At 39.7% G+C, this 25876-nt stretch overlaps 1 protein-coding gene across 1 annotated transcript; it reads right to left on the minus strand.

Moving 5' to 3' along the window:
- Positions 1–984: 984 nt before the first annotated feature.
- On the minus strand, positions 985–25517 carry hsd17b12b (hydroxysteroid (17-beta) dehydrogenase 12b). Its single transcript, XM_069657822.1, has 11 exons — positions 25212–25517; positions 18003–18049; positions 17356–17431; positions 16111–16218; positions 15530–15594; positions 14684–14728; positions 13853–13887; positions 10421–10502; positions 9692–9757; positions 8633–8782; positions 985–5227 (listed from the first exon to the last, which is right to left on the minus strand). Exons 1-11 carry the CDS (start codon positions 25387–25389, stop codon positions 5120–5122), a joined length of 960 nt encoding a protein of 319 aa, XP_069513923.1. The 5' UTR covers positions 25390–25517; the 3' UTR covers positions 985–5119.
- Between the last annotated feature and the right edge of the window lie 359 nt (positions 25518–25876).

Below are 25876 nucleotides of genomic sequence, written 5' to 3' on the forward strand. Positions count from 1 at the left end.
ACAACCTCTGACTTAAACACCTCTGCAGTAAATTAACTGAGGAAGAAAGCAGTTGTTCTCATGCATGCACATTTTGTTTTATGAGAGGCTTCCTCACAAAGAAGCTCGTATTTACAGAACAGCCAAAAATTAAACAGGCTGCAGCTGCTACAGCGTCTGCAATTCAATTTGTTTATGGAGCAGACATCTGCAGAGCCTATTTTTCAACAATATTTTACGCTATTTTCTGAAAATCAAGAAATGTTTGTGAGAAATTGCGATCCAATACATCCACGATTCAAACAACTGCTCATTCACCCTGTAATAGCTGCTTCATAATGGCTTGTTTTTGCCTTTCCAACAGAAATGTATCACATTCGTGAGTGTGCAAAGATGATACAAAGGTAGAGCTTGACTGTGCAAAATCCGCCACAATGATAGTAAACACGGAGGGAATGAATTGGTCACAGGAGGATTGATTTAGAGAGGCGAAAAATAGAAGGCTGAACAGAATGCACACAGGTAAACGGGGAGATTTTGTTTTTTAATTGCAAAGCCAAAGGAGGGCACTGCATGACAGCTATGGGATTAATGTGTTTCAGTCTTGTGTTGTGGCCTCATGATTCTTGACTACTCGAGTCTTTTTGTTTGTTTCTCGGAAACAATCAGAGGTACAATAAATCCATGGTTGAATTATATCAGACATAGCAGGGGTAATTCACAGATTGCAGATGTTAATGTGCAGTTAAACTGGATTGAGAGGAGGGATTGTTGTGTGGTTCTGTGTAGTTTGTGCTATTTAGCTCAAAAAAGTGTATCAATAGTGCCACCACATGGAAAGGCCTGAAAGACATCTAATGGCTTCGTGTGTACCAACATTTCCCCTTCAAACACAGCTTGTAAACTTATATTTCAAGCAACATAAATAGGAAATTTGATGTTTAAAGTGTATTTTAAGTAGTCAACATTTTTTTACCTTATTAATAGAAGACACAAACCACCAAATATATTATAGAGCTTCAGCTTTATATTGAAATTTTTGCAGCAGTCAAAGTGAACATAAAGAAACAGAAATGCAGTCATGTAAACAATGTAACAACTGGACAAGGTCAAAGCAATGCTTTGCAGAAAATCATTGCACAACAAAGCATATTTACTTCCAAAATTAAGAGAAAATATGCAAATTAGCAGTTTGTTGCAAGCACTTTGGCTCCATCACAGGTTTTTAGTGTCTTTTTTCAGTGCAATCTCATCCGCTTCCATATATGGTGCCCACCAGTTACCAAAATATCACCACCATCAGAGGCGTTAGAGTCAGTACAGTCTACATCCGTAATACTGTCGACATCTGTTGGTACCCAAACTGGTTGCAGGGAAGCCAAATAGGTCAAATACGCCACAGTCATCATGCTAGAAATTGCTCTGGAGTTTGCTCATCTGGTGCTCCTCCTCAGGCTCTCCACGGTCTGCAGGAAGGACCGCTGGGCCTGGTCCTCCTCCAGGGTGGAGCAGTCCTCCTCCTCCTCCTCGATGATGCCACACTGCACGCAGCGGAGGCGTGGCTCGCGTTGTCCGGCCCTGCAGACGCAAGCTGTGGCCAGAGACTGGGGGAACTCCTCCATCACCAAAGGCAGCAGATGGGCAGGGAGCGTGTCCATGCTGGTCGCCATGATGAGCGGTGGCCCAAATCTGAGGATGAGGAGCTGGAGACGGTGAAGCTCGAGGGGGACGTCGATGTAGGATTACTGATAAAAGATCAGCTGTCCCAAAAAATGACAAAAATGTGCTAAAAATACAATCAGTTGGAGCTGTTTAATATTCAGTCCTGAGGGTTTTGCTTGATGAATGATGATTTCAGAGATCCTGTTTTGCTCTTTTTCCAATGTGCTCGTCGCTCTGCTGTAAAATCAAAGTGTGCGTGAGAGTCTGAGCAAATCGTGGACTGTGATCACCACTGAGCTCCTCTTCATATATATACATCTCTGCATCCCACTCGTTTCTTCCTTTGGGCATCCCTCCACACACTCTCCCCTCCTACATCCTCAGCGATGACACACTTCCGCAGCTTCCATACCAGTGCACCGGAATAATCTCCCAGAAACTGTTGGCATGGGAACCGGACAGTAATGTTTGGGAGGGAAGAGGCAGGACGTGATAAAGCAACACATTTGTATGGGCTGTGAAAATGACGAATAATGGTTAAAAACACTCACGGGAGTTACTGTATTTGAGCTGATTGATGGGTTGTAAAAGCAGGTCACATATAATATGGGTATTAAGAGCATTTGTATTACAGAGGAGTTTGCAGACTTTTTACTGTGAATGGTTGGCTGTGATGGGATCACACAGACATATAAGGAGATTTACAGACGTTAATAAAGGGCATTAAAGAAATTACAACCAGAATTGTCCCTTGTCAGACCTCTCTGGGGATTCAGGCTAAAATGTGTCCCCTACACTCTCTAAATTTTACTTCAATGTGACTCAAAACACAAGTGACAAGAAAGGTGAAGCCAAGCACAAGAAGGCAGAACAGACAAATTAGAGGATGAAGTTATTGAAATTGATATTTATTGATGGCTGCAAGGACAAATGCAAAGCAGTTTTCTAAAGTCAGTACATACTAATGGTTCGGGTTTGCTCTGCTTTCACTCCAGACAAATGCCTAATGCCATTACCCTTGAGAGAAGCACTAGCCTTAAAACGGATGTTGGTCCCCTGCACCTTAACAGTTAGTATGTGTGAAATGTCAAGTACAAAGTAATACAGAATAACTTAAAGCTGGTAACAGAACCGAGAGAAATTAAGGTGAGACTACTTCTGACATACTCGATGAACACACAAAGTCTGCATACAAACAGAGAAAGTCGAAAATGCATCAGAGATTTAAAGAAGCTTCTTTGTTTGGTTTGAATTCTTAGTAAATCCAATTATACAGGTGAAAACACTGAGATTAATGTACACAAGACAGACTTGTTGCCACACACACACACACACACACAAACAAACGAACCCCTCATATTTTACCCTGATTGAATGTATTTTGAAAGAATATACAGGAATCTTAAGAACAATTTCAGTGAGCACATGGGACAGAAAACTGTACCAAAGTGTATTGTTAGTTGTAACAATGAATGTGAAAATGAATTTAGTGTGTAAACAACCTCTTCCTCTGCGCTGTTTTATCATGTCTTTTTTTCTTCAAGTAATAATCTCAAAGATTTTCATTTAAATAAATGTCTGTTAAGTCAATATCGCCGAACAAGGTAACACAATGGTGATTGAGCCTATGGCCCACTGATGAAAGCCTTTGCATTTGCAGTGTTACAGACTGGGTGTCTGTGGCGACTTTCGCATAAAAAAATCGCAAGCGGCGCCCAGTTAGTGACGTGTTTTCCATCAGCCAGCAGTGGTTGGTCTGCCAGAGAGGGTAGGTGTAGCTAAGCGGCTGCTTTTCTGGTCTCTGCAAGTGTTGTGAGTAAACAGTAATCTAATATGGCTGAACAAACAAAGAAAAGATGGATGACTACAGATAAAACTTCAAAAATAAGTGAAAATCCAAAGAAAAAGAAACAAATTTGACGCTCAGATGAAGGCAAACCATTAGCCAGGAAAATCAAAAGTTACGACTGGAGCCAACCGTGGACATCACACATGCAACACTGTCTGGATAAAAGTGTGCTCCCGCAATTACTGTTTATCGCTATAGGTGTCGCCAAAGAGAACGAAACTGAAATCTTTGAGACTACCACAAAGATGAAACCTAGTTTGGTTAAATTGTATATCCAGTCCCTTTAATGGCCACTGCATCAATACTGCAGAGAAAAAAATAAAGATAAAATAAGGTGGTTATCAAGAACAAAGGTTAAATTTAAATGCTTTGAATCTCCTGATATGAAATGAGAAAAAAAAGAAAGACAAATTTGTTAACAAAGCTATTATCACATAATCATTAGCCTTTAGGACATTGTTTAAGTGCTGTAGAAAATGTAAGTACCACCTCCAGTGTTCTCCTATATAGCTTCACGCCAGTACGCGTAGCAAAAAGCTGGTTCACATAATCACAGGGGGTTCAAACCATAGACTGTATAATAGATGGACGACATGACAGCTCCCTAAAAGTGAAGCCGAAACATTTCGAGCGCCCCCTGCTGACTGGCTGCAGTATAGGTCATAAAGCCTGCCTCCTCCATGTTAACAGATGGCACATGAGTCAAACTATAAAATCAAAATAAATGCCGAATACATTTTTGGTTTGTCATTATAGTTAGTTATTATCATGCTGATTTACGTCCAAGTGTTCATGTTCATTTTTCTGACAAGTTTACTTTTAATTAGTAATATGATGCTGTAAAAAGGATGATTCACAGCTCTGTTGACAAACACGGCTCCTGCAGCCGATCTGTATCGGATTCGGATTAGCAGTAGAGGATAATCGGCGAGAGGAAACATAACCAAAGCAATCACTACAGTCACTGAAGTTTCCATATCTGTGAACGTCTGCTTCAGACCAACACAAAGAAGCTGTTCTGCTGTTAAACACGCTGGCGTGTGGGATATTTGCTGTTTTTTTCCCGGTAAGTTAAGTGTGCGTTTTGGTTAGCGGAATTGGCTAAGGCTGCTCCACCCGCCGATCTCTACTGCACAGCTCTCGCTCCAAATGGTGCCACCAGCGCAAGATGGCAGCGCCTATCATGGGGGCTATGTCGGCTTCAATTTTGTACAATGAAAGCAGATGGAGACGCGCCGTCCATCGATATATACAGTCATAGGTTCAAATATACAAAAACATCCAAATTATCTTTAGCCATCACCATATAGGCTCAATTTTCTATCATGTTTTGCAGACAGATGGACAGTGTTGGGAATTGTTTTTAGTTTCCAAGTTAGTGTTCCATTCATTAAAGCTGATCACTCAGTGAGGACCACCACTTTGCTCAGTATTTTTCACACAAGTGTTTTGGATTGAAAACATGTGGCGGATACCGGGGCCAGTCTCGCCTCATCTATGACTGGAAGCATAAAAGGGAGGCTGCCCAGAAACTGTCACACTTCCTCTTCTTGGTCCGTGATGATGATGGTAGTCAGACGAGTCGTTCACACAGCTGGTCCCCCCCTCTGTCGTCTGCGGCACATCTATCTATCCCTGCTTCTGCTTCTTGAGGTAACGAGCGCGCTGGGACAGACCCATCCCCATCACGTAGCTGTTGAGGATCTTGGCAGGGAGCAGAGCCGTAGTCACCCAGCCCTACAGAGGGAAATTACATGGTCAGCTGGTGGCATTTACAAATAACAGATTAGCATTCATTATTAATTTCCAGCCCACAGGAGCAACAACTGTGGCAAGCAAAGCAAAGGAGAAAAGTCGGACAATTGTGTTTTCAATGATACACAGACAAGTTTCTAGAATAACTTGACATTTTGATTAAAAAAAAAGATTCATCTTTTTGTTTTGTAGACTTTTAATCTACAAGGACACTCCCTTAGTTTTTGAGCTGATTTACAGTATAGTCACTTGTACAATATGGTTAACTTATCCCACAGAACAATTCACCACATTTGCATCTAATTTTAAGATACTGTGCATAAGTAGGCAGTTCATATTACAGCAATAAAATCTGTTACGCTTCACCCATATCCATGACCATTAACTGGGCTTTAACTTAACAGCTTCCCAGACAAGAGTTCAAACAGCCGAAGAAGCCCCCCACTGTTTTTAATTCTCTTTTTAAGTAAGGAGCAGTTTTATGAAGCGTCGTAAATGGTTCTTCCATTGAATTACTATCCAATTATATTAATATCTTTAATATATTTCCTCTTAATTGTATTATTTTCATGCCCCGTTCTAATTCAGTTTAAAGCTCATTTCTGTTATGTCCCTAAATTGGTACATAATTAAATCCAAGGTGAAAATAATAATGGATTTAGATGATGGTTAAGTGTGTTGATTCACTTAAAGGAGCAGTTCTCCCTGGAAAAAGCCACCGTCAGTCAAAACTGGTGTTCTCTGTAATCGATAGAAGCAGTAATATTTGAAATTGGCGCCATTGCTGTGGAGAATGTTGCGCAAACAGCTTGTGGTTTCGCCCATTCTACATTCCTACCACACCCAGAGTGCATTGCGCCCCTCCCTCTGAAAGGGACGGCCCAGCGAGAGACACTGGAGTGAAATACTACCGTTTTCTAGTCAAGGACATTTATCGCTGCAGGCAATGGCTCAGAGCGGTACAGAATCTGAAATATGACGAGAATATACCGGTGGATCTTCTAAAAAATCTTCAGGTCTGCAGTCTACATTTCAAACCTGACGATTTTGAACGAGACATGACATCGGAGGCGGGCGTCCTAGATTGAGGAAGTACAGTTTAGCGAGCTCCCTGGCCTCCGCCAGACGACTTGTTTTACGTTAATCTGGCCTTTCCAGGGCCCACTGGAGAAGCGGATAGCGTATTCCAAAAGGCACAGAGCAAAATTGCATTTTTTTTCCTACCATAATGACATTAGCTCCCAATAATCGCATGATAGGACTGAGGTTGAAAATTGGCGAACTGGCCCTTTAAGAATTGCACATTCACTGCAGTTACAGACACTTATGAAACTCTGCTGTTAGGTCACACCTGTCATGTTGAAAATAATGAAAAATGGGTAGTGAGTTTGATAACCTCATAACATTTGTGCTACCTGGCTGGTCGATGACATTTTTAAAGCACACCAACAACAGGATGAATTTATAGGCCTTTCACAATGACGTCAACATTGTGCAGAAAAAGATGAGAACATCTGTTGTTGTTTGTGAACATGTACGAGGTTGCAGTTTTACAGCAGTCCCAATTATTACTGTGAGACGTGCAGAGCTGTACTGCAACACTGAAGGGAGATTATCAGATAATCAGAGCACACACACTAACTGTCTGCAGCTTGTGGTTTAGTGAAATACAGGCGCTGTTGAAAGGAAATATCTCCGCTTGGTTTATGTTATCTGTACAAAAACTGTCGACTGCACAGGATCAACAAAGGCTTGTCAGGGCTGAATATGATTTATTGACCACCTTTATGCTGTTATGCATGGTGTTGTTATTTGTATGTATATCAATAAACATGAACATTGATATTCAGGTCACATAGTTCAACAGTATCGAGCACAACATGGAGGAGCTGGAGGGAGAAAATGACTGCTGCTCTGTGTAACCTCTGCATAAATGAAGACGGTCTCATTTCTGAGTAATTACAGTGATAGGATGCAGACAATAGTGAAAGGTAGTGGAGCATCCCACTCCATTATTTCAGAGGAGGTTTATCATTTGACAGATGCTTTAGCAACTGTTGACACAATATTAATTTAGTGAATGGAGATGAGCAGGTAGGAGGCTCTTTTGAATAAAGTGAAATTGCAGCCTGATGAGTTTTGGTTCTGTTGCCATGACAGCGCTTAAAGCCACTGGAAACACAAAAACACAATAGTCTTTTAATTATGCAATATAGGGTGCTTTGTACATTTGAGCATTAGTTAATTGGAAATTGGTTTTATCCAAATTTGAAATATGATTATTAAGTTTCTGTATATTTTACTGATATTGGGATTTAACTTGCCATGGTTGTGCCAGGATAATTCAACTACACTGAAATGTGCAAAATGCAATCGGCCACACCCAAATATTCTTGTGAAATGTTCAGCAAAATGAGCTTTAATTTTGATCTTCCTTTTCTGATAGTTTAACTGATAATCTTGAATACTATTTGTCACCAAATGAGGTAAAACAATGGTGATAATTGCCGCTTATCACCATAGGTGCCGCCAAAGAGAACGAAACTGAGATCTTCGAGATTATCACTTTAAGTTTCTGTAAATTGTACTGATATTGTGATTTAACTGGGCTTGGTTGTGCCAGGATATTTATACGTAATTAATTCTGTGATCAAACTTCTTCCTTTTTTGATAGTTATGAAGGTTTATTCTACTCAGATTTTAGTAAATGCTTCAAGGTGTTCAACTTTGATATCACATTTGCATTTTTGCAATATCAAGACAGATTTCCAGAGGCTTTAAGTACCTGTATCAAGACTAAATTTAATCAAATATAAAGAGTGCTCTTTTAAGAAACCAGTTGTGTTTGAATGGTAACACTCTTATGGGCTCCCTTTCCATTTACTGGCATTCAGATGGCCTGACACAGAAGAAACATTTCAACTGTTCATGCTGATTATATAAAAGCACAATATGTGGAGGAAGATTTGGCCTGCAGTGTAATTTTAGGCTCCAACTGGCTGAAGGCCTTTTAGCAGTCCTTGAGTCACCATCAGTGAGTGTTCACGCATATGACAAACCAGTGAAAGTGCTCAGTTAGCATCATATAGCATTGTTATTGATATAACTTGAAAGCATTGCACTGTAAGCAATGGCTAGTTACTGTCAGGTATTCAATAAAAGCCGAAGCAGGTTGAGATTCAATAAGGTTTTCAGGAAAAGGGAGACCGTTTAATGATTGATGGCTCTTTTCAAACTCATTTCTGCTAAAGTCTGGTTGATGGCCGACTATTTGGCAATTACTTTAGAAGCATTCCATTTTTAGAGAAATTACCATAAGCTTTTGTGATACGCCACTCTCAACAAGAGTCTTGATCTCTCCTCCAAGCTTTACATACCCAGACTTACCATAACGGCATGGGGCAGGTAGCCATTGGTCCGGGCCTGAAGCCCCACAGTGTTGAGCTCGGCTGAAACGTAGCGCTCCGGACTGGGCTTGTCCAGTGTAGCCCGTCGGATTTTACTCAGCTTGCTTACAACAAAGAACGGGAGAACGCTCTGGGGATAAAAAAAAAAGATGGAAACAAACTTGGTACAGATGTGTCTACTTTAATTGTTTGGTAGAGTGTCGAAAAGCCAGAGATATACTTGCTTTTAACCTTGAGTTTGTGTACACAACCGGCTGCAGCGTGAGCGTAATTGTTCACATACTTGTCTATGCACTATGTGTGTTACTTGAGGATAACGCCAGGGGGGCACACCAGAGAGCTGAGGCCGTATGCAACTACTGAATCTGTGGGATGTAAACAGACATGGCGACACTCGAGGAGGTTACTATTGTGGTAATTCTGAGATCACTGTGTTTGGTGGACAGAACACACCGCCAGCACCGCCCCCACTCCGCTTCTCCAACACGTTCCTCTGTGCACGGACGTAACGGTCCCGGACTTCTTTCATTTAATTTGCAGGTTTCCACGTCGACTTCTAAAATGAAACATATGTCTCCAACTGTTTTGACAGGCGTGTTTGTTACTGTGCAGTGGCAACGACACATCATACTGATCTGGATAATTGCAGACTTTTCAGGTCTTCTTCAAAACTTTCTGCCCTTGTTGTCCCTGCTGTTGTGTTTACCCTGTCACATCCCGTCTGCCTCTACGCTGCCCCTACTGGTCATGTGCAAACTGCATCTTGCGTACACGTAGCGTTCATTTTTCAGGACATGCACAGCCGACGTGCCAAAGAGACACAGGAAACACACAGCAGCCACCATGCGTTCGCGAACGCGTAGTTAAAAACAAGTATATCTCCGGCTTAAGTGTTGAGACAACATTTTTGGCCATCACAGAAAAGCCTAAAGATCTACAAAGGAACTTTCCTTGAAACTGCATTTCTAACTACATTTCTGAACCAAAGTAAACTTTGTGGGCTTGTAGCAGAAAGAACTGAGGTTTGTTCATGGTTTACCTGGATGATGATGCCTTTGTTCTTGTATTCAGCTTGAAGTCCTTGTGAAAAGAAGTCCACAAAAGCCTGCATAAGATGAAGGCAGGTCAATAAGAGCAGAACAATTCAAGTAAGAAAAATTGAAGTATTTCCACGATGTTAATGACTGCGGTAATGAACTGAGATGATCGTTAAATTGATCATTAAACTAAAACTCCACCCTGCATGGATTTAGATGCACTTTTAAACCTTCATTGCAGAAACCTGGATTTAGTGGATAAACATGACCCAGTATTAAAGACACCGCAAATAAATCAGCTGAAACTGTGAACAGCAGGCTGTTTTTAAGCTAACAAACACACATGAGACGGTTATAAAACATTATGACGCCACATGCTCCTATAAACATTTTTAATTGGTGCACTACCTCGGGACCCGAGTTAGTCACTGACTTATTTATATTCGACAATTAAAACAGCAAATATGAAAAAAGAAGATCCCTCCCTTTATCCCAGCACCAAAATAAATGTTGAACTAAGATCTTTCGTCACCAGAAGATAAGTTTCGCCTCAGTGTATGCTGGTAGATTAGACAGAATAATTCATAACACGAGAACAAAGAAAAGGGATTTCTCCACATGGATCTCAGCATATGGTGAGATGTAAACTGTTTACGGTGCTGGGATGTGACCACAGGTTACACTTCAGTACACGCTTGAAGAAAAGGTCATAAATGGTGTTTTGCTGTTACCTTGGAGGCAGAGTAGACAGTGAGGAGAGGACAAGGGTACATCGCACTGGCAGACGAGATGTTGAGGATGGCCCCCTTCTTCCTGGAAACACACAAATATAATCAAACGATCTATTACACTGAAAAGAAACAAAGTGGGAAATATTGGGCCAATCCAATGCCAAATTATATTAAAATATTATTCCATAAACATACACTTCCCTTGGACTTTCAGATGTTGCAGATTTTGCAGTTTTGAAATTGAAATTGATTTTATTGGACTGTTTATAATTTGATTAACAAAATGCATAGCTCTCATGGCTTTAATGATGCTTTTTGTGAGGAAAAGAATAATTAAGATAGAAAAAGCAGGCAACCGCCGGAAGCACAAGTATTCATTTCCTTGAGTCAATACTTGTTTGAATAACCTTTCACTGCAATTACAGTATGGCTAATCTCTATTTACAGATTCTACATAGAAATGTAGAATCTGTTGGCAGAGACATGGATTTTAGGGGCGGCTCGTGTTCTGGTTTCCATTTGTACTACGCTTGTAGTCTGAGTAATATTGACCAATCACGTATCAGCAGGCTGCGGCGTATGCAGGAAAAACAGTCCGTGTGGAGAGCAAAAGCAGGCGGAACGTATTTCACCGTAATGACATCCTGGCTCCCATCAGCAGCTATCTGACAACGATTTAGCTTCTTATTAATTTCTATAAACAGACATCTGCATCTAAAATTTAACTTGAGATAAATTCCCTTAACGTTGTGTCGCGAAAATGGTTCCTTGACTTCCTTGAATGCCTCACAAAAGATCGATCCAACCTCCATTCAACAAACGAGCATTTTAAAAGTAGCTTTCTTCTCCTCTTGAGGACAGACCTGACAAAGCTTCATTTTGACTTTTTACAAATCTGCATCATGATTTTTCAGCAAAGGTAAGACCTGTTAATTTAAGTCAATCACAAGAAAAACGGTCCCTTTTTCTCTAACAATGCAGCACGCGGAAAAGGAAGTCTTGAATGGAAGTTGTTCATCGATAACTGCTGGCTACACGCCCGGCATGTTCAACGCTGTCCACAGAGGCTATAACGCTGTCAGACTATAGCTGATGGGATCTGAGATTGCAGTATGGATAATATTGATAAAAATGTGGGCAAAACGGATGATCACATTACAGGGGTTACTATTCAGTACAGTGTGGTATATTACATTACTGTAGGCCTTTTGTGCCATCTGACCGAAGGAATTAACATTTGCCTTTATCATAAAAAAAAAACCAAGTTTGCATGGAAATATCAATTAAAAATCGATAGTGTTTTTTGACAATTTTATACAGTATCACAAAACAGAATATCATTATATTTAAGTGAACCAATATTCCTACACTCACAAGCAGCTAGTCTTTTGGGCTTTCTTTCTGCAAGCTTTGCATATCTAGAGACTTCAATATTTGCCTATTCTTCTTGGAAAAATAGCCCAGATTGGAGTCTGTCAGTAAAAAGCATTTTTCAAGTCTCCCCAGAGATACTTAACAGGATTAAGGCTTCGGCTTTCACCAGGCCATTCCAAAACATTGACATTCTTTTCTTTAGACCTCTCCAGTGTAGTTCTGTCTGCATGATTAGCAATTTTCATGCTGCGAAGGTGAACATTCACCCCAGTTTCAAGTATCCTGCCATGTAGTTGGCTCCATCCATCTCGCCTCTAATCCTGACCAGGTTCACAAGACCTGCTGCTGTAAAGCATCCGCACAGCATGATACTGCTGCCACCATGTTCCACAGTGGGGATGGTGTGCTCAGAGCGATGTGCAGTGTCGGGTTTCTTCCACACACAAGCTTTTGCACTATGGGCAGAAAGTTCAAGTCTGGTCTCATGTGAGCAGAGTGCCTTCTTCCACATGTTTGCTTTGTCCCCACATGGCTTGTGGCAAACTCCAAACAGGATTAACTCTGGCTTTCTTTCAGAAGCAGCTTTCCTCTCTCCACTCATCCAAAAAGGCTAGATCTGTGAAGAGCATGGATAATAGTTTTCCTGTGGACAGACTTTCCAACCTGAGCTGTGGATCTTTCCAGCTCCAACAGAATTGGCCTTTTGGTTGCTTTTCTAAATACAGTCTAATTGCCTGTTCTGTCAACGTAGAAGGACGGCATTCTCAAGGTAGATGTGATGTAGTGGCATATTCTTTCCATTTTCTAATGATAGATTTAATGTTTCTCTGTGAGACATTCAAAGTTTGTGATACCTTTCATGAACAATTTCAATCAGGAAAAGTTTCAGAGGGGTGAATATTAATGGAAGGCACTGTAGATCTTAAGACCTTTAAAGTGTTGATCTCTTTTGCGGCACCTTTGGTGTCAAAATGGTAATTGCGGAAGCACACTTTCCAGATATCCAGACAGTGTTGCATGTGTGACGTCCACGGTTGGCTCTGGTTGTAACTCTTGATTTTCCTCGCTGACGGTCGCTTTCCTTTTTAGACTGTTTGCTTCATCTGAGCGTCCAATTTGTTTCTTTTTCTTTGGATTTTCACTTATTTTTGAAGTTGTATCTGTAGTCATCGATCTTTTCTTTGTTTGTTCAGCCATAGTAGATTACTGTTTACTCACAATACTTAGCTCTGCCTACTCTCTGTGGCAGACCAACCACTGCTGAGTGATGGAAAACACGTCACTAACTGGGTGCCACTTGTTATTTTTTCCATGAAAGTCGCCACAGACACCTAGCGCGTAATTCTACAAATGCAAAGGCTTTCATCGGTTACCTCACTCTGCGTTAGATAGTGACTTAACAGACATTTATTTAAATTAAAATCTTCGAGATTATCACTTTAAAGATAATCAAGTAACCTTGCAAACATCCATAATTAGGAAACAAACAGCCAGATACACCAGACGTATCCCATCTTCTGTAAGAAAACATGACAGATAAAAGAAACTCAACCAGCAGGAGGCCTTTAGGATACTGTGGGCCCTAACGACCCCATCTGCTGAAGCTTTTGATGTCCACACGCTCTCTAGACAACCACACCAGATCCATGTGGATGATCTTTATTAGTGGAATAAGACTATAAAAGGGCCTCCCTCATGACTCCCTCACGAAGGCAAGATGAGGAAAAGTGTGTGAGTTTGTATTAGGTCTACATGGCCATGTCACTACAAGAAAGGCATTTTATAGAGTTTTCTTGATGATTAAAGAGCAACTTGCAGGACTCAGTCTTGTCTGAAAATGGCAGTGGAAAAGTCCATCCTTGATTTCATTTTATCATTTACAAGACATAAGGGAAGACGTAAGACTGCCTAAAGGGAAGACATAAGACTGCCTAAAAATTTGAGTCCAGAAAACGCTCCTATTCTTACATCTTCTGAAGGTTTTAATTACTAATTACTAAAAATTGTATAAATAAATGTGTAAAAAATCCACTTACTGCTTAAGTCAGAAAAACTTACCTCTCCACCATTCCAGGTAAAACAAGACGAGTCATCTGGAAAAAACAATTAAATGGAAAGAGAGAGAGAGGAGGCGAGAAGTGTGAGAAACCGAGTAAAAGCACTGGAGCGACAAAAAGAGTCTATTAGTGTGTGTGGGTTGTCGACAAGTGTGTGGAGGTGTGCATTTGTAAACGTGTGTGTGTGGGTTTTGTGTGGAGGGGCGGTTGGGGAGTGAAGACAAAGAGAGAGAGGAAATGATAATGATAGCAGAGGGAGCAGTTTAAAGAAATATTGAATGACATAAATTAAGTGCTGAGAGAGTGGGTGGACTTTAGCTGTTGCTCTGGGAACTGCTGAACATGGAGGAGAGGGACGGAAGTGACTTACTGTGCTTTATGTCACTACGCTGTGCTGTGTGTGCATGTGTGTGTGTGTGTGTGTGTGTGTGTGTGTGTGTGTGTGCGTGCGTGCGTGTGTCTTTAGTGGTCTATGGGACTATCAGACGGTGAATCTCAGCCATTTGAATCCACTTGGACCAACTTAATTGCTCAAAAACAACCCTGACAGCACAGTGGCACAAACAAACATTTAGAAGTCGTGTTGTGCAGGCTAAACCAATTACTTAACAAAATGGTTTTCTCTGTTGTAAAGAAATGCGGGTAAAACACCGCCTTCAAGTGCGAAGCGGATGCAACTATCCACTAATACAACAGAATGTAATTCACGCCAAAGGTGGTTCTACATTTATACATTTATTAAGATTGATTTGTTTCTTTGACATTAAAAAAGGATATTTTTGAGAGTCAAAGAGACTCGATTACGTGAATGTTGTAAAATAAACACACTCACCTGGCACACTGACGTAATGTTAACATTGACCATCGTGTCGATGAACTGAAATCAGAAAAGCAGGAGCATTACCACAACTTGCAAAGTTGCTCATATGTTCATATTATACTGTACATTCTGTACCGTATATCCATACTACATCCAAATTCCCCTCTGGGGATCGATAAAGGATTATCTTATCTTACGTAACTTGAAATGCTAAACTCTCTTTATCTTAAAGCAACAATTTCTAACTTCTGTTGGTGGAAACAGCAAATAGCAAAAACTCCTATGCCATAAAACTCACATTTTCTCAATGTGATTTTGTTGTTACAACCTTACTTGCTCTGGTATGAGCAGACATTCTGTGATTTCTGTTACACAGCAGTCTCTTTGCTGAGTTTATGACTTTTACCTGTGCAACTGTTGCACACATTTGTGCTTTGTTCTGTATTTGCTACATGAGGCCACTTTTCGAAAAAATAATTCCATGTGCTCACTTTAGGTCAGCCACAGAGTATAACTATGTTATTAAGAACACATTCATTTCCTGGTAAAAAGTACATAAGGTCTTACTCTGCTAGCCAATGTTGTGCAGTTCGATTATGCCTGAGGCTCTAATTTCTATCTGCACATGAGAGCTCTTTTGTTCATTCAAATTGCAATGTTCCTCCACACAGTTAACTTTAAAGGATCCTGTTTGTAGTGGAGCTAGATTGACCGAAATTGCTCAAAAAAAAACATGCTTTTTTCATTATTCCTTACAATCTCGTAAAATGTTTTTTGCTACATTTTTATCCTTCATATGCCTGTATGACAGAATCCTTTGTACACTCATGACAAATAGAATAATACTCTTAAACTCACAGTGTCCAGATTTGGGACGTTGAGGAAGAATTCAGGGTAAGAATAGGATATTCCAACATTGTTCACTGTAAACAAAGAGAAATAACAGCACTAAGTCATTCAAAATATATGACAACATTATGATTTGATTCTCTATTGTGGAGTGTTATTCCTCCTTCTAATCTTAGGAGGGCAGCAAAGGGCTGAAGAAGCCAGGACAAATTACCCTTTATGACTACATGAAAAACTTACATTCTTCTTAGTGCATCACACAGCATTCCTGATGTCTGTAGGCCTCGAATCAGATTGAATTTTCAATCTCATGTTACTCAGTGAATTGTATGACAGTCAGTTGGCCTATGTACTTGCTGCGCGCTAACCCAGAACTCAACTTTCTAATCTGAGCAGGGCATCAAAGGGCTCAAGAAGCCACGATAAAATTAACCTCCATGATTATATGAAATACTTAAATTTATCATAGTGGATTGTACAGCATTCCTGATGTCTGCAAGCCCTGATTCAGGCTGGATTTGCCATCTAATATGACCCACTAATTAAATTCTATAAAAGTGAAGTGGCCTGAGCAGCTGCTGCACGCTTACCCAGAACTCCAATCTCCAGTCCTGCAAGTCCATCTTCAATCTTAGAGTAGATATCGACAGCACTGAAGTCTGCAGCGATGGTTTTGGTCTCTACTCCACATTTGCTCGCTGCAGGCACAAAGAGAAACATTTTTTACTTTGCATATACATATGAGAGACAGAAAGGTAGCAAAGGTCAGTACTAAGTTGTATACACTATTTACAAATGATACCTAGAAGACATGAGGAAAACCTGTAATGTGCAATAACTTTGCTGTTTGGCATGTTTTACACAGTACCTGTTTGAAGCAGGTAATTCTCCCTAAACAGAACAATTAAAAAACAGGAGACGTGCTTCTTTTTAGCCTTCATCAACTATGTTTTCCTCTGTCTTCTCTCCTTCCTTAGCCAACATGCTAATAAACCTCACATCCAGTGCCAAATTGAAAGTAATTAATCTGAGGGAAGCTGACGGCTAGCTTGGGCTTCACTTGATTATACAAATAGATTTAAATGGTCAAACGTTGTGCATGCTGATGTGGATGCGTAGCGTGTGTAAATAAAATGATTTCTTATCCATGTGATGCTTTCATTGCGTATGTTCGTATCACAATGGTGATGAAAACGTGATTTTTTTTTTCTGTGCAGCCTTGTTGCTAACTAATAGTCACTTGGAAAGAGAAGAACAGAGCAGGGAGGGTAAAATGAAATCCTTCTTCATCAACGAGGATATCCCTCCCTCAAGAGGAAGCTTTCATTTAATTGGACAGATTCACTTTCAGCTCCAGCAGGAGGCTTTACTGCCTCATAACCAAAAGCATCAGAGTCCTGCTGGTTCCCCCTCTCAATAAAAATATCACTTGTGGAAAACATGCAATTTAATGCAATATAATTTAGTCTTCACTCACACATTGCAATATGAATGCAACATTTCAGGATTGGATAAATGAGGCCAAATAACAGCATGTTTCATTCAGACTGAACTCCATCTCTCAACTGTCATACTTTACACCATATTAGCCGTGTGCACTTGGACCACAGTGTTGATTTCCCCTGACTGTAAAACGTGGGATAGGTTTGACTGAAGGATTAAACTGAAGTAATATTGAGCTACATGCTGCATTTCACTGTGATTTATAGGAAACTCATCCACAAAACCTTCACTTTATATTAATAATTGCTGTTTTGCAAATAATTTTGTCTGTATTTAGACCAAAGTTTGAAAAAAATAAATGTACACAAAAATTTAACATGCATGCGACTCACTGATCGCCTTAGATACATCATCCAGCTTCTCCTGAGAGCGGCTAATCAGCACGATGGAGAAGCCTCTGCGGGCAAGCTGCAAACACAGACACAATATTAAAAAGGTAACACATTGCATGTGCATATGTGCATTGCAACACATACTCTATTTTATGCAGGCAGTGCTGGGTCATGCTTTTGTCTGATGTGATGTTAACCAATCTTTTACATAAAGCATTCAGAGTATTTTGATCTAGGGGCTAGTAAGCTACCTTACTTTAGCTAGACTTTCTGTGACAGTGAAGTTTGAGGGCATGGATCTGCATGAATAAACTTGCAAAGCAACAGCTAAGAGACGCCCAAACATTCAGACTCTAGAAAATTAACCTGCAAGCCATAACCTCAATATGCAAATGTTTGAAAAAGAAACTGCAGGTGTATGTAGATAAAAAGTTTTCAGAACTAGGTCTTAAAAAATAAAACATTTCCAGACAGATCCATTGAAATTTCAAATGCAAACCAACATGTTGCAGCACATTTTTAAGAATTATTGTATGTGTCTGACAGAGAGGAGAGGAGGAAAGTGCACCCAACCTTCTCCCTCTCTTGTGCGACTGTGGCTCTGTGTTGTTTGGAGTCAGAAAATGTTCATATTCCGAGAGTCTTACCTCCTCTGCATACGCTTTCCCGATCCCATCTGTGGCTCCTGTCACAACTAAAGGGAAAAAGGACAGATAGAGACTTATTAAGGAAGTGTACATACTGTAAAATTCAGTATTCAGTGTAATTCAGCGTATAAGACATTTTTTTTTCATCTTAAAAGTGGGCTGCGTCCTATATACCAGTGCGACCATTATACCAGTATAAAATGCAGAGAAAGGAATTTTATTGTTGTTATGGTATTTTACCCAGACGATGGCAAAATAATCCAACTACGGCTTTGTCAAGGACACGTGCAAGTTCAACTACCTCACCGGTAGCTAGCAGGATTGCAAACAAACAAACAAACAGGATTTAAAATAAAAAGATGGTAGGCTGTAATTTGTGTGTGTTTTGAATGTTTTTCATATGAAAATACATTTAAATAGCGTTGAAATAACTTGTATACATGTTTTATTAATAAATAGCTATAGAAAACCTTTCAGGTTTTTACAGTACATCAAATATGGCACATACTTCAATGACAGATAAGGAGTCTTTCCCAAAGAATAAAAAGCTCTGAAACAAAATGATGGTATGTTGACAGTGGTGACTACAGGAAGAGTATCTACTTCTTTAGTATATGTCCATATTTAGCCTTAAACGTTGCAATGAACATATGGCTTTTGCTCACTGTAGTCTCATATGTGCTCCGTTAGCCTGAGCTACAAGCTCTATTTAAAGTATTTTCTCTACAGTGGAAAAAAATGTATCTCTGCCTCTCTTGTTGTGGATGCAAGTATATATATTTTTTGTTTTCTTCCCTGATTTGAAATCGAATGAATCCCCAAAACCAAGGGAAGCTACTTCAACAATGAAAAAACTAATCAGTGTTGGCCACCAAAGATTAACAGACAAAGAGCGCCACCTACAGGAATTTTATCCCCACATAAAGGGTTATAGATGTTAGAGCTGTGGACTCTATATCTTACAAGTCATCCCTGGAAAGTGCAATGCAAAAACACCAAGAATGCCAAAGAACAACGAGCTTTAGAAAGATAAAATAAATTGATGTTCATGGGTAAAGGCCTGCGTGTCAGCACAGAAAGATGTTCTGCAGGACAAGGTACATGGAGAGCAGCCGAGGTGAGTAAGGAGGACAGAGAGAAAGAGAGAGGGAGGGAGGGAGCAGGAAAGTTAGGTCCTCTCTGTCATCGGTGGCAGTCGAGCGAGCGGATGCCCTGGAACTGCCTGGCACAAACAGCAGCAGCAGCAGCAGGGGTCTATTTATAGCAATTCCCATCTTTCAGAGGAACTATTCATCACACCTCTGGCTAAATATAACAATAAGTGGAAGAGGAGTGGGATGGAGAGTCAGGACGTTACAATGTGTCCCTGTGTAGCCTGTAAAGCCGGGCATCAGGAGCTACTTTTAACTTACCCTTGTTAAATGTTTTGTTCTTCATCTTGTGTTTAGAGGTCAATTGTGTGGAAGTGTTCTTCTGTTATTTTGTTCCTTTTTTTGCACCGCTGTATTGACCCATTTATGAGAATGAAGAGGACTTAAGATGGGAACAATAGTCGTTATTTGGGTCAAACCACAAGTCTATCTGGTTGCACTGAGCAGCGCAGCCTCCAGGGTCCGCTAGAGAGGCTTTTAGGCACTAAGGCACATTAGAAAATACGTGCTAGGTGCACAAACATAAGTGCAATCTCATTCAAAACAAACGTTGTTTCCTGAATCAAGTGTAAATCAAATAACGATTAGAACACTATTAACTACAGAAAATACATTATCGTGAGTTATTTTGGTTATTCATTGTCTGCTGCCAGACCACTTATTCTTTAGATTGAAGCTTTATTAACTGTGTTTTTAAATGCAGGTATATGTAGTTAAAAAATACAATTTTCTGTCCCAACACTCTGTAGTAAACTATTACATTTAAATGATGCAACATTTAGATGATAATAATAAAATCCGGCATTTTAAAATGTAGATAGTTATTACTATGTTCTTTGACACCATGATTGTTAAATAAACAGCAGAATTACACTGATTGAATTGCAAAATAATATAATATGATTGTGTCTTTTGATGTATTGGATTGACCACTGCTGGAGTGTTACTGGATAACAGTGCATTGTGTTGCAAGAAAGAGGTCGGTTGGAAGACCCTTTTAGTAGACCTTTGTGTCTGTGGGTTTTTTTTTGGCAGTTGTGTATATATAGCCTTAAAAAAAACTGACAATTTGGCGTCGGTTTAGCTCAGTGGTGAGATTATGCAACTCATGTGCGGACCGCATTGAGGACTGCGGCGGCCCCAGGCTCGGCTCCCGCCCTCACCCCTTTACCGCGCGTCATGCCTACTCTCTCTTCACCTGTTTCCGACACTATCCGCTGTCCTCTCAAGAAATAAAAGGCATGAAAGGCCAAAAAGATAATCCTGAAAAAATAAACAAACTGCTGATTGCTTTGTGTTTTTAGTGTCATTTGTTATATTATTTTAAATAGGAATTCACCAATCCAACTTTTTCTCTGCTAACATCTAAACTCTGTATCGGTACCTGCAGTCCAGAGTGCCAGTCAATAACCTTCCCTCTGTTTTCTTTAAAGCTGTCTAGCTCACAGTTTGCATTTGGATCATTTTTATCTAAGGTCATACTTATGAAGGGATTGCTGTTGAAATCAGTGAAAAATTACACCTAAACCTCTTAACAAGGTTGCTATTATCAGTTACACTGAATCAGTCTATCGGCTTAGTGCATCTATAATTACCAACTTCTTTTGTTACATAGCTTGTTTTTGTATTTAAGTGTTATGACCTCTAAACAAACATAGTAGGCTATATATTGTAATTCATATTGTTAATATACATGGCATGTTTCTATATCACGGAGCACTACACACCTGATTCTGGCTGTTTTCATGTTTGTTCAGTTGCTGAAATGTCCAATACAAATATTTCTGCAGGGATAATAAAGTTTATTTTAAGCAAACGTATTTGTTATTTTGACAATACTATCCAATCCCTCTCTTATTCATCTATCTATGTGCCCTTTGCTGTGCCCATCTCCTCCTTTTGTGTGATCTTCCTGAGTACAGATGATGCTGAGGTGCCGCGCATCCTCCGGGGCTGCAGCCGAGCCAAACAGAAGGGAGAGGGGGAGGAAAGAGGAGAGAAAGTGACAAACACGAACATGGGGGATCCTGGGGGCAACTAAAAATAGCACAGAGAAGAGGAGGGGAGCGCGGCGGAGAGTCTGCAGGCACAGTGATGAGGGAAACATGGGCCGGGATATTTTTAGTTGTTTTAAGAATGAACTGTTTTGCAGTCAGAACAGAAAAAAAAGCTTTTACAGCTGAGTGCATGTTCCCTTCACTCAAATAAAACAAGAGCTATTTTAGGAACTGCTGTCTTCTGAAAAACTAGGTTAGACTGGCGAAGTGTTCTCATCATAGTTCTACTATGCATCAACGATTTGATGCAGGGTTTTAAAGCAAACATCACTTTATTGTTGAACATAATGTAAATACTGGGAATAAATCACAATGCCCCCAATAACATCTCCCAATATGTGTGAAAATAGAAGCTAAAATCCTTCCCTGCTTAAGGGCTTGCCTTTTTCAGCTCGGGCAATAACAGTACTTCTATTTCCAACAAACCATTGGCAGACATCTTTACTCCATTCTACCAATAATTAGAATGCATGTCTGGGCATGTGTGGAATGTTTTGGTCTGTTAGCAACACTGATCAGACCCATAAAGTTTAGTCAAACCCCCGTCTTCATCTTAGCAGCCACATGAATGAGAAGCCAAAGCTTTAAGGCCCTTACAGTGTAGATTTACAATGCAAAGTCATCTTTTTCCAATTCAGGACAGAAAATGTTATTTTGTAACGTAATTTCCTCCATGCTCTGCTTTAAAGCAAACTCCCAGGCATGTAGAGGCACCCCCAACTGTGATTGATCATGCAAATGTGATGTAGAGCCAACATATTTGTTATTGTTAATTGAAAAGCTGATAGACAGAAAATGATCAGTCTCTATTTTGATAGATCGTTTTTCCATTTTTTAAAGCTCCTGCGAGGAACTTTCTGCTTATTTTGGCGCCCCCTGTGGACAAAGGCGTACCTCTTATCTCTGCTGATTTTGTCCTGTACATTCTTAAGTGCTTTCTTTAACAGTCATATGTATCACTCACATTACATTTTTGCCCTGGAAAATGTAAACAAAGGCAGCATGCAGTTAATCGCTTCGTCTGACACCTACTCCAAGATCTTTAAAACTATAAAGGTAAAGTTTCACTATTATTTTTATACAACAAAACAATTAATGGCAGATTAACCAATTATGCGATTAATCATTAGTTGCAGCCCTGATGTAACATAGAATTGCACCAAGCACTTATAGAACAATCATAACGACTGTACCTGCAAGAATTATTATTATAATACATTGCAAATTCATATTTTGGAGCCTTGATATGTTCCAGCCTTGTTAAAATAGATACATTATGTTTGGGCAACAGACAGGCCTAAATTCATTATATGATTAGAACATTTAGTTTATTCTAAATGGAGGCCAAGTCCTTGTTTGTTTAAAACTCAAATAAAGCTTATATTTTTGTAGCCATGTTTACCATAGCCATGTTTTGTATATATGCACATAGCAGCAGAATGCATAGGAATCTGATGCCACTACAATGGTTCTCTCTGTACTAAAGCACAGACTCTCTTCTTCTTCTACTTTCTCTAACTCCCTTCCTCTGACACAAAGTGAGACTTGGGTACCAGTGAACCAGAATCCCGAGAATGTTACGTCACATTTATGAATGGCTCGAGTCCTAGTTACATAATCAGGCCGTCCTCTCAATCAAGTCCACTTCACTGAGACAAAGTTTGTGAATGAAAGCGGCAGCCGAGGCTAACGGGTTCCTTCGCCTCATTGGATATTCTGAATCACTTTGCATGTGTAATCCAAAAATAAAAACCCGCGTGATGCTGCGTTTCCATTTTTAGCTGCACACCAAAAGATCAAAGGCAACTGCGGCTCGTGTCCTCAAAACATTTGGGTTTCTCTGGCAGACTGATGTGGCTGTGACTGCACAAAACACCTTGAATCTGGACTCGGATAAAACTGATAAAATACAGAGGAGAGAAGTCGAACTGAAAGGATAAATACACACATAAAATAATTAAAGATTGGGGGATTATATGCATGACAAATTATGCATCTAAAAAGACTATTATTTCTTTCCAAAATACAGGATGAACTTGAGCTCTTCTGGAATGCTTTTCACAATTGTTTTCAGAAAACTTCTCATTTCTGGGGTCTAACAGAATTGTGTATTATGATGTGAACTCTGAACACCAGACTTGCCGACATTTAAGCAATCCCAGCAGGCTGTTCAAACTTCAAGGTTCAGTCAGTGAGCAGGCTGCACAGATGGACAGTATTCAGTCGGATTGATAATCCCCTCGAGCCATAATCCAATCAACAAGCTTTACTACGGTTTACATCCGATGACAAAGAGCTGATAATTTCCTGTTCATTCCTTTTTTTCTCATGAAAATTACCTCAAACTAACATGGTAGCCTGCTGCTGCAGAGATGTCGCAATGACCAATTTGGAAACATAAAAAAGTCAGGGTTAACTTATTGTGCAAGACAGCTGTGACAAAGTGCAACAGAACAGGACTGCAAAGGTGGTTCATGACATGAACACAAAATAAACTTGAGAGGGTGCAGAATGTTAGAAACATCTCCCCATATCATGCATTACAGCATAATACCAGTTCTTATGATGTATTGTGAAATACTGAATTTGCTCTCAAATTGAGGTTGTACCTAATAAAGAACCTTTCATTATTTTGTCAAGAATATTCTCCTTACATAATAAATAAAATTATAAGTAGGAAAAAACATAAATTGACAAAGACTCTTAAACTATAAAAACACTAAAAGTAAAATGTATTAATATACATGTTATGAAATGTACTTCCTCAGGCAGGGTCCAAGGCATGCATGCCCCTATTGCTCAATGGGCGTTTGTTATCTAGGCTATAACTGATAACAAGATTTCTTTGTTTATCTCAGACCAGAGAGTTTGAAGACCAAACTCAATGTATAAAAGCTATTTGATACAAAGCTCTGTATATTGTTGCTAAAACACACTAAATCAAGTTATTTTTGTCAATTTGAGACAGGTGTAAGGTTACAAATGTTAAGCTGCTACACATATTTACTATAAATGCACAATGCTGCTGAATGTGGGCAGAGATGCAAGAACTATAATTTTCAGCCAGAAGAGGTCAGTAATCAGTGCTTTTAAAGCCTGACGTTTAGTTGCTTCTTCACAGTGACACGAATGGCTTTTTCAAAATGTGAGAATGATTCACCAAAAAGCTAAAAGACATGTGAGATTCAATGCAAAGATTTAGCATTCATTGTGGGGATATAGGATGATGTTTATGCTGCTTTTGGATTATGTTGTTGCCACAGGATTGTTGTTGTAGTTTGATATCAATGCTCTGCTTGTCATACTTTATGTGGGGAGATGACAGATTAGTCATAAATTGTGCTTGTTGTTCTGGTGATTATGCTCATTAATTAATATCGTGCTGCTGAGGCTGTTTTACTCTTATTAATGTAACTTTAACTGTGTTTTTTATTTTGAAGTTCTAGTTAAAAAAACCTATTTCTCCTCAGGGACAAATATTGTTGAACCTCGGGATTGTGTTGAAGTCAGAGAAGTTCCTTGGAAATGGACACTGAACATAACCAGTAAAACATGTGTTGGGTAATTAAAGATTTTATTGTTAAAAATTATTTTTAGTTCTGGTGATTAAAGACTATTTATCTTCCTTTTTCTTACATTTGAGCAGTTTGGATTCCTGAAAGTAGGCTTATCAATAAAACCAAAAGTTGCAAAAGCACTAAAGAGCCTTTGTTGTTCCCGTCAATATCAGGTTTAGGGGATGCATATTTGCATATGAATCACCAGAAATGTAAACAATATTCTTGTACCATAAAGCATGGTTTTAGTAAAACTAAAACTTTAGATTTACAGGGTGGAAAAAATAAGCTAAGTACACTGACGTTAATAATAATTTCTCATTTTGGTAAGGTTTGTTTTCTTTAATTTAATCAACAGAAATGTCATTTTCGTTCGTCGTTGTTTCCAGACGTGCTCATGTGATTTAGACAAAATAAAACAAAAACTCAAAACAGTTTCCTCACCTGCCCATTTCCCCAGTTTAGTGGGTGACACGAGCCGTCCGTTGCCGAGCACCCACACCCTGATCCCGGACAGCAGCCGGTACACGGAGCACACAGACAGCCAGGCCGCGGTCAGAGCACCGAGCCAGAACAGCGGCGTCTCCACCGCCCGTAACACTGCTTCTCCGCCGGACAACATAACTGCACTAAACACACCTCTGTCTGTTGTATCTGATAATATTATTGCCCGGACTTAGAATCTCTGTATTAATGTAACATGAAGTGCTCAAAGTGCAGATGCATGCGTCAAAAAGATTCAGAAAATTGCTTCCGTGTTGGATGCTTCCGCATCAGCGCTTGGCTGCCTGTGATTGGTCAATTATCTTCTTCTGTTTCTATTTTCAATGGCAGCTTACAAGAAATCAGAGCGTTGCTACCACCTACTGTTGCAAACACTCCTCCCTGTTCTAAGTGCCGTATATCGTAACAAAAACTACATTTATATAATGTGGGAGTTTTCTACAATGTTATGTAGGTTTTTATCTACAAGTAGTTATTCCTACCACTTTTTCTTCAAGCTCCTTTTTAATAAGTAAATGTGTGATTTACTTTTGTGAAGAAAAACAACAACAACACATTATATGAAGTCTTACACTCATCCACTTGATCCCGTAAAGTTCTACTAT

This window comes from Semicossyphus pulcher, unplaced genomic scaffold (assembly GCF_022749685.1).
Source record: "Semicossyphus pulcher isolate SPU_LCO1_2020_fin unplaced genomic scaffold, fSemPul1.0.p SCAF_1, whole genome shotgun sequence".
Classification (NCBI taxonomy): Eukaryota; Metazoa; Chordata; class Actinopteri; order Labriformes; family Labridae; genus Semicossyphus; species Semicossyphus pulcher.

Coding starts and splice junctions, on each gene's coding strand:
- hsd17b12b (XM_069657822.1), bottom strand. CDS start 25,389: ATGTTGTCCGGCGGAGAAGCAGTGTTACGGGCGGTGGAGACGCCGCTG. Junction 16,219..17,355: donor TGATGTATCTAAGGCGATCA/GTGAGTCGCATG, acceptor TTGTGCCTGCAG/CGAGCAAATGTGGAGTAGAG. Junction 14,729..15,529: donor ACGTCCCAAATCTGGACACT/GTGAGTTTAAGA, acceptor TTCTGATTTCAG/TTCATCGACACGATGGTCAA.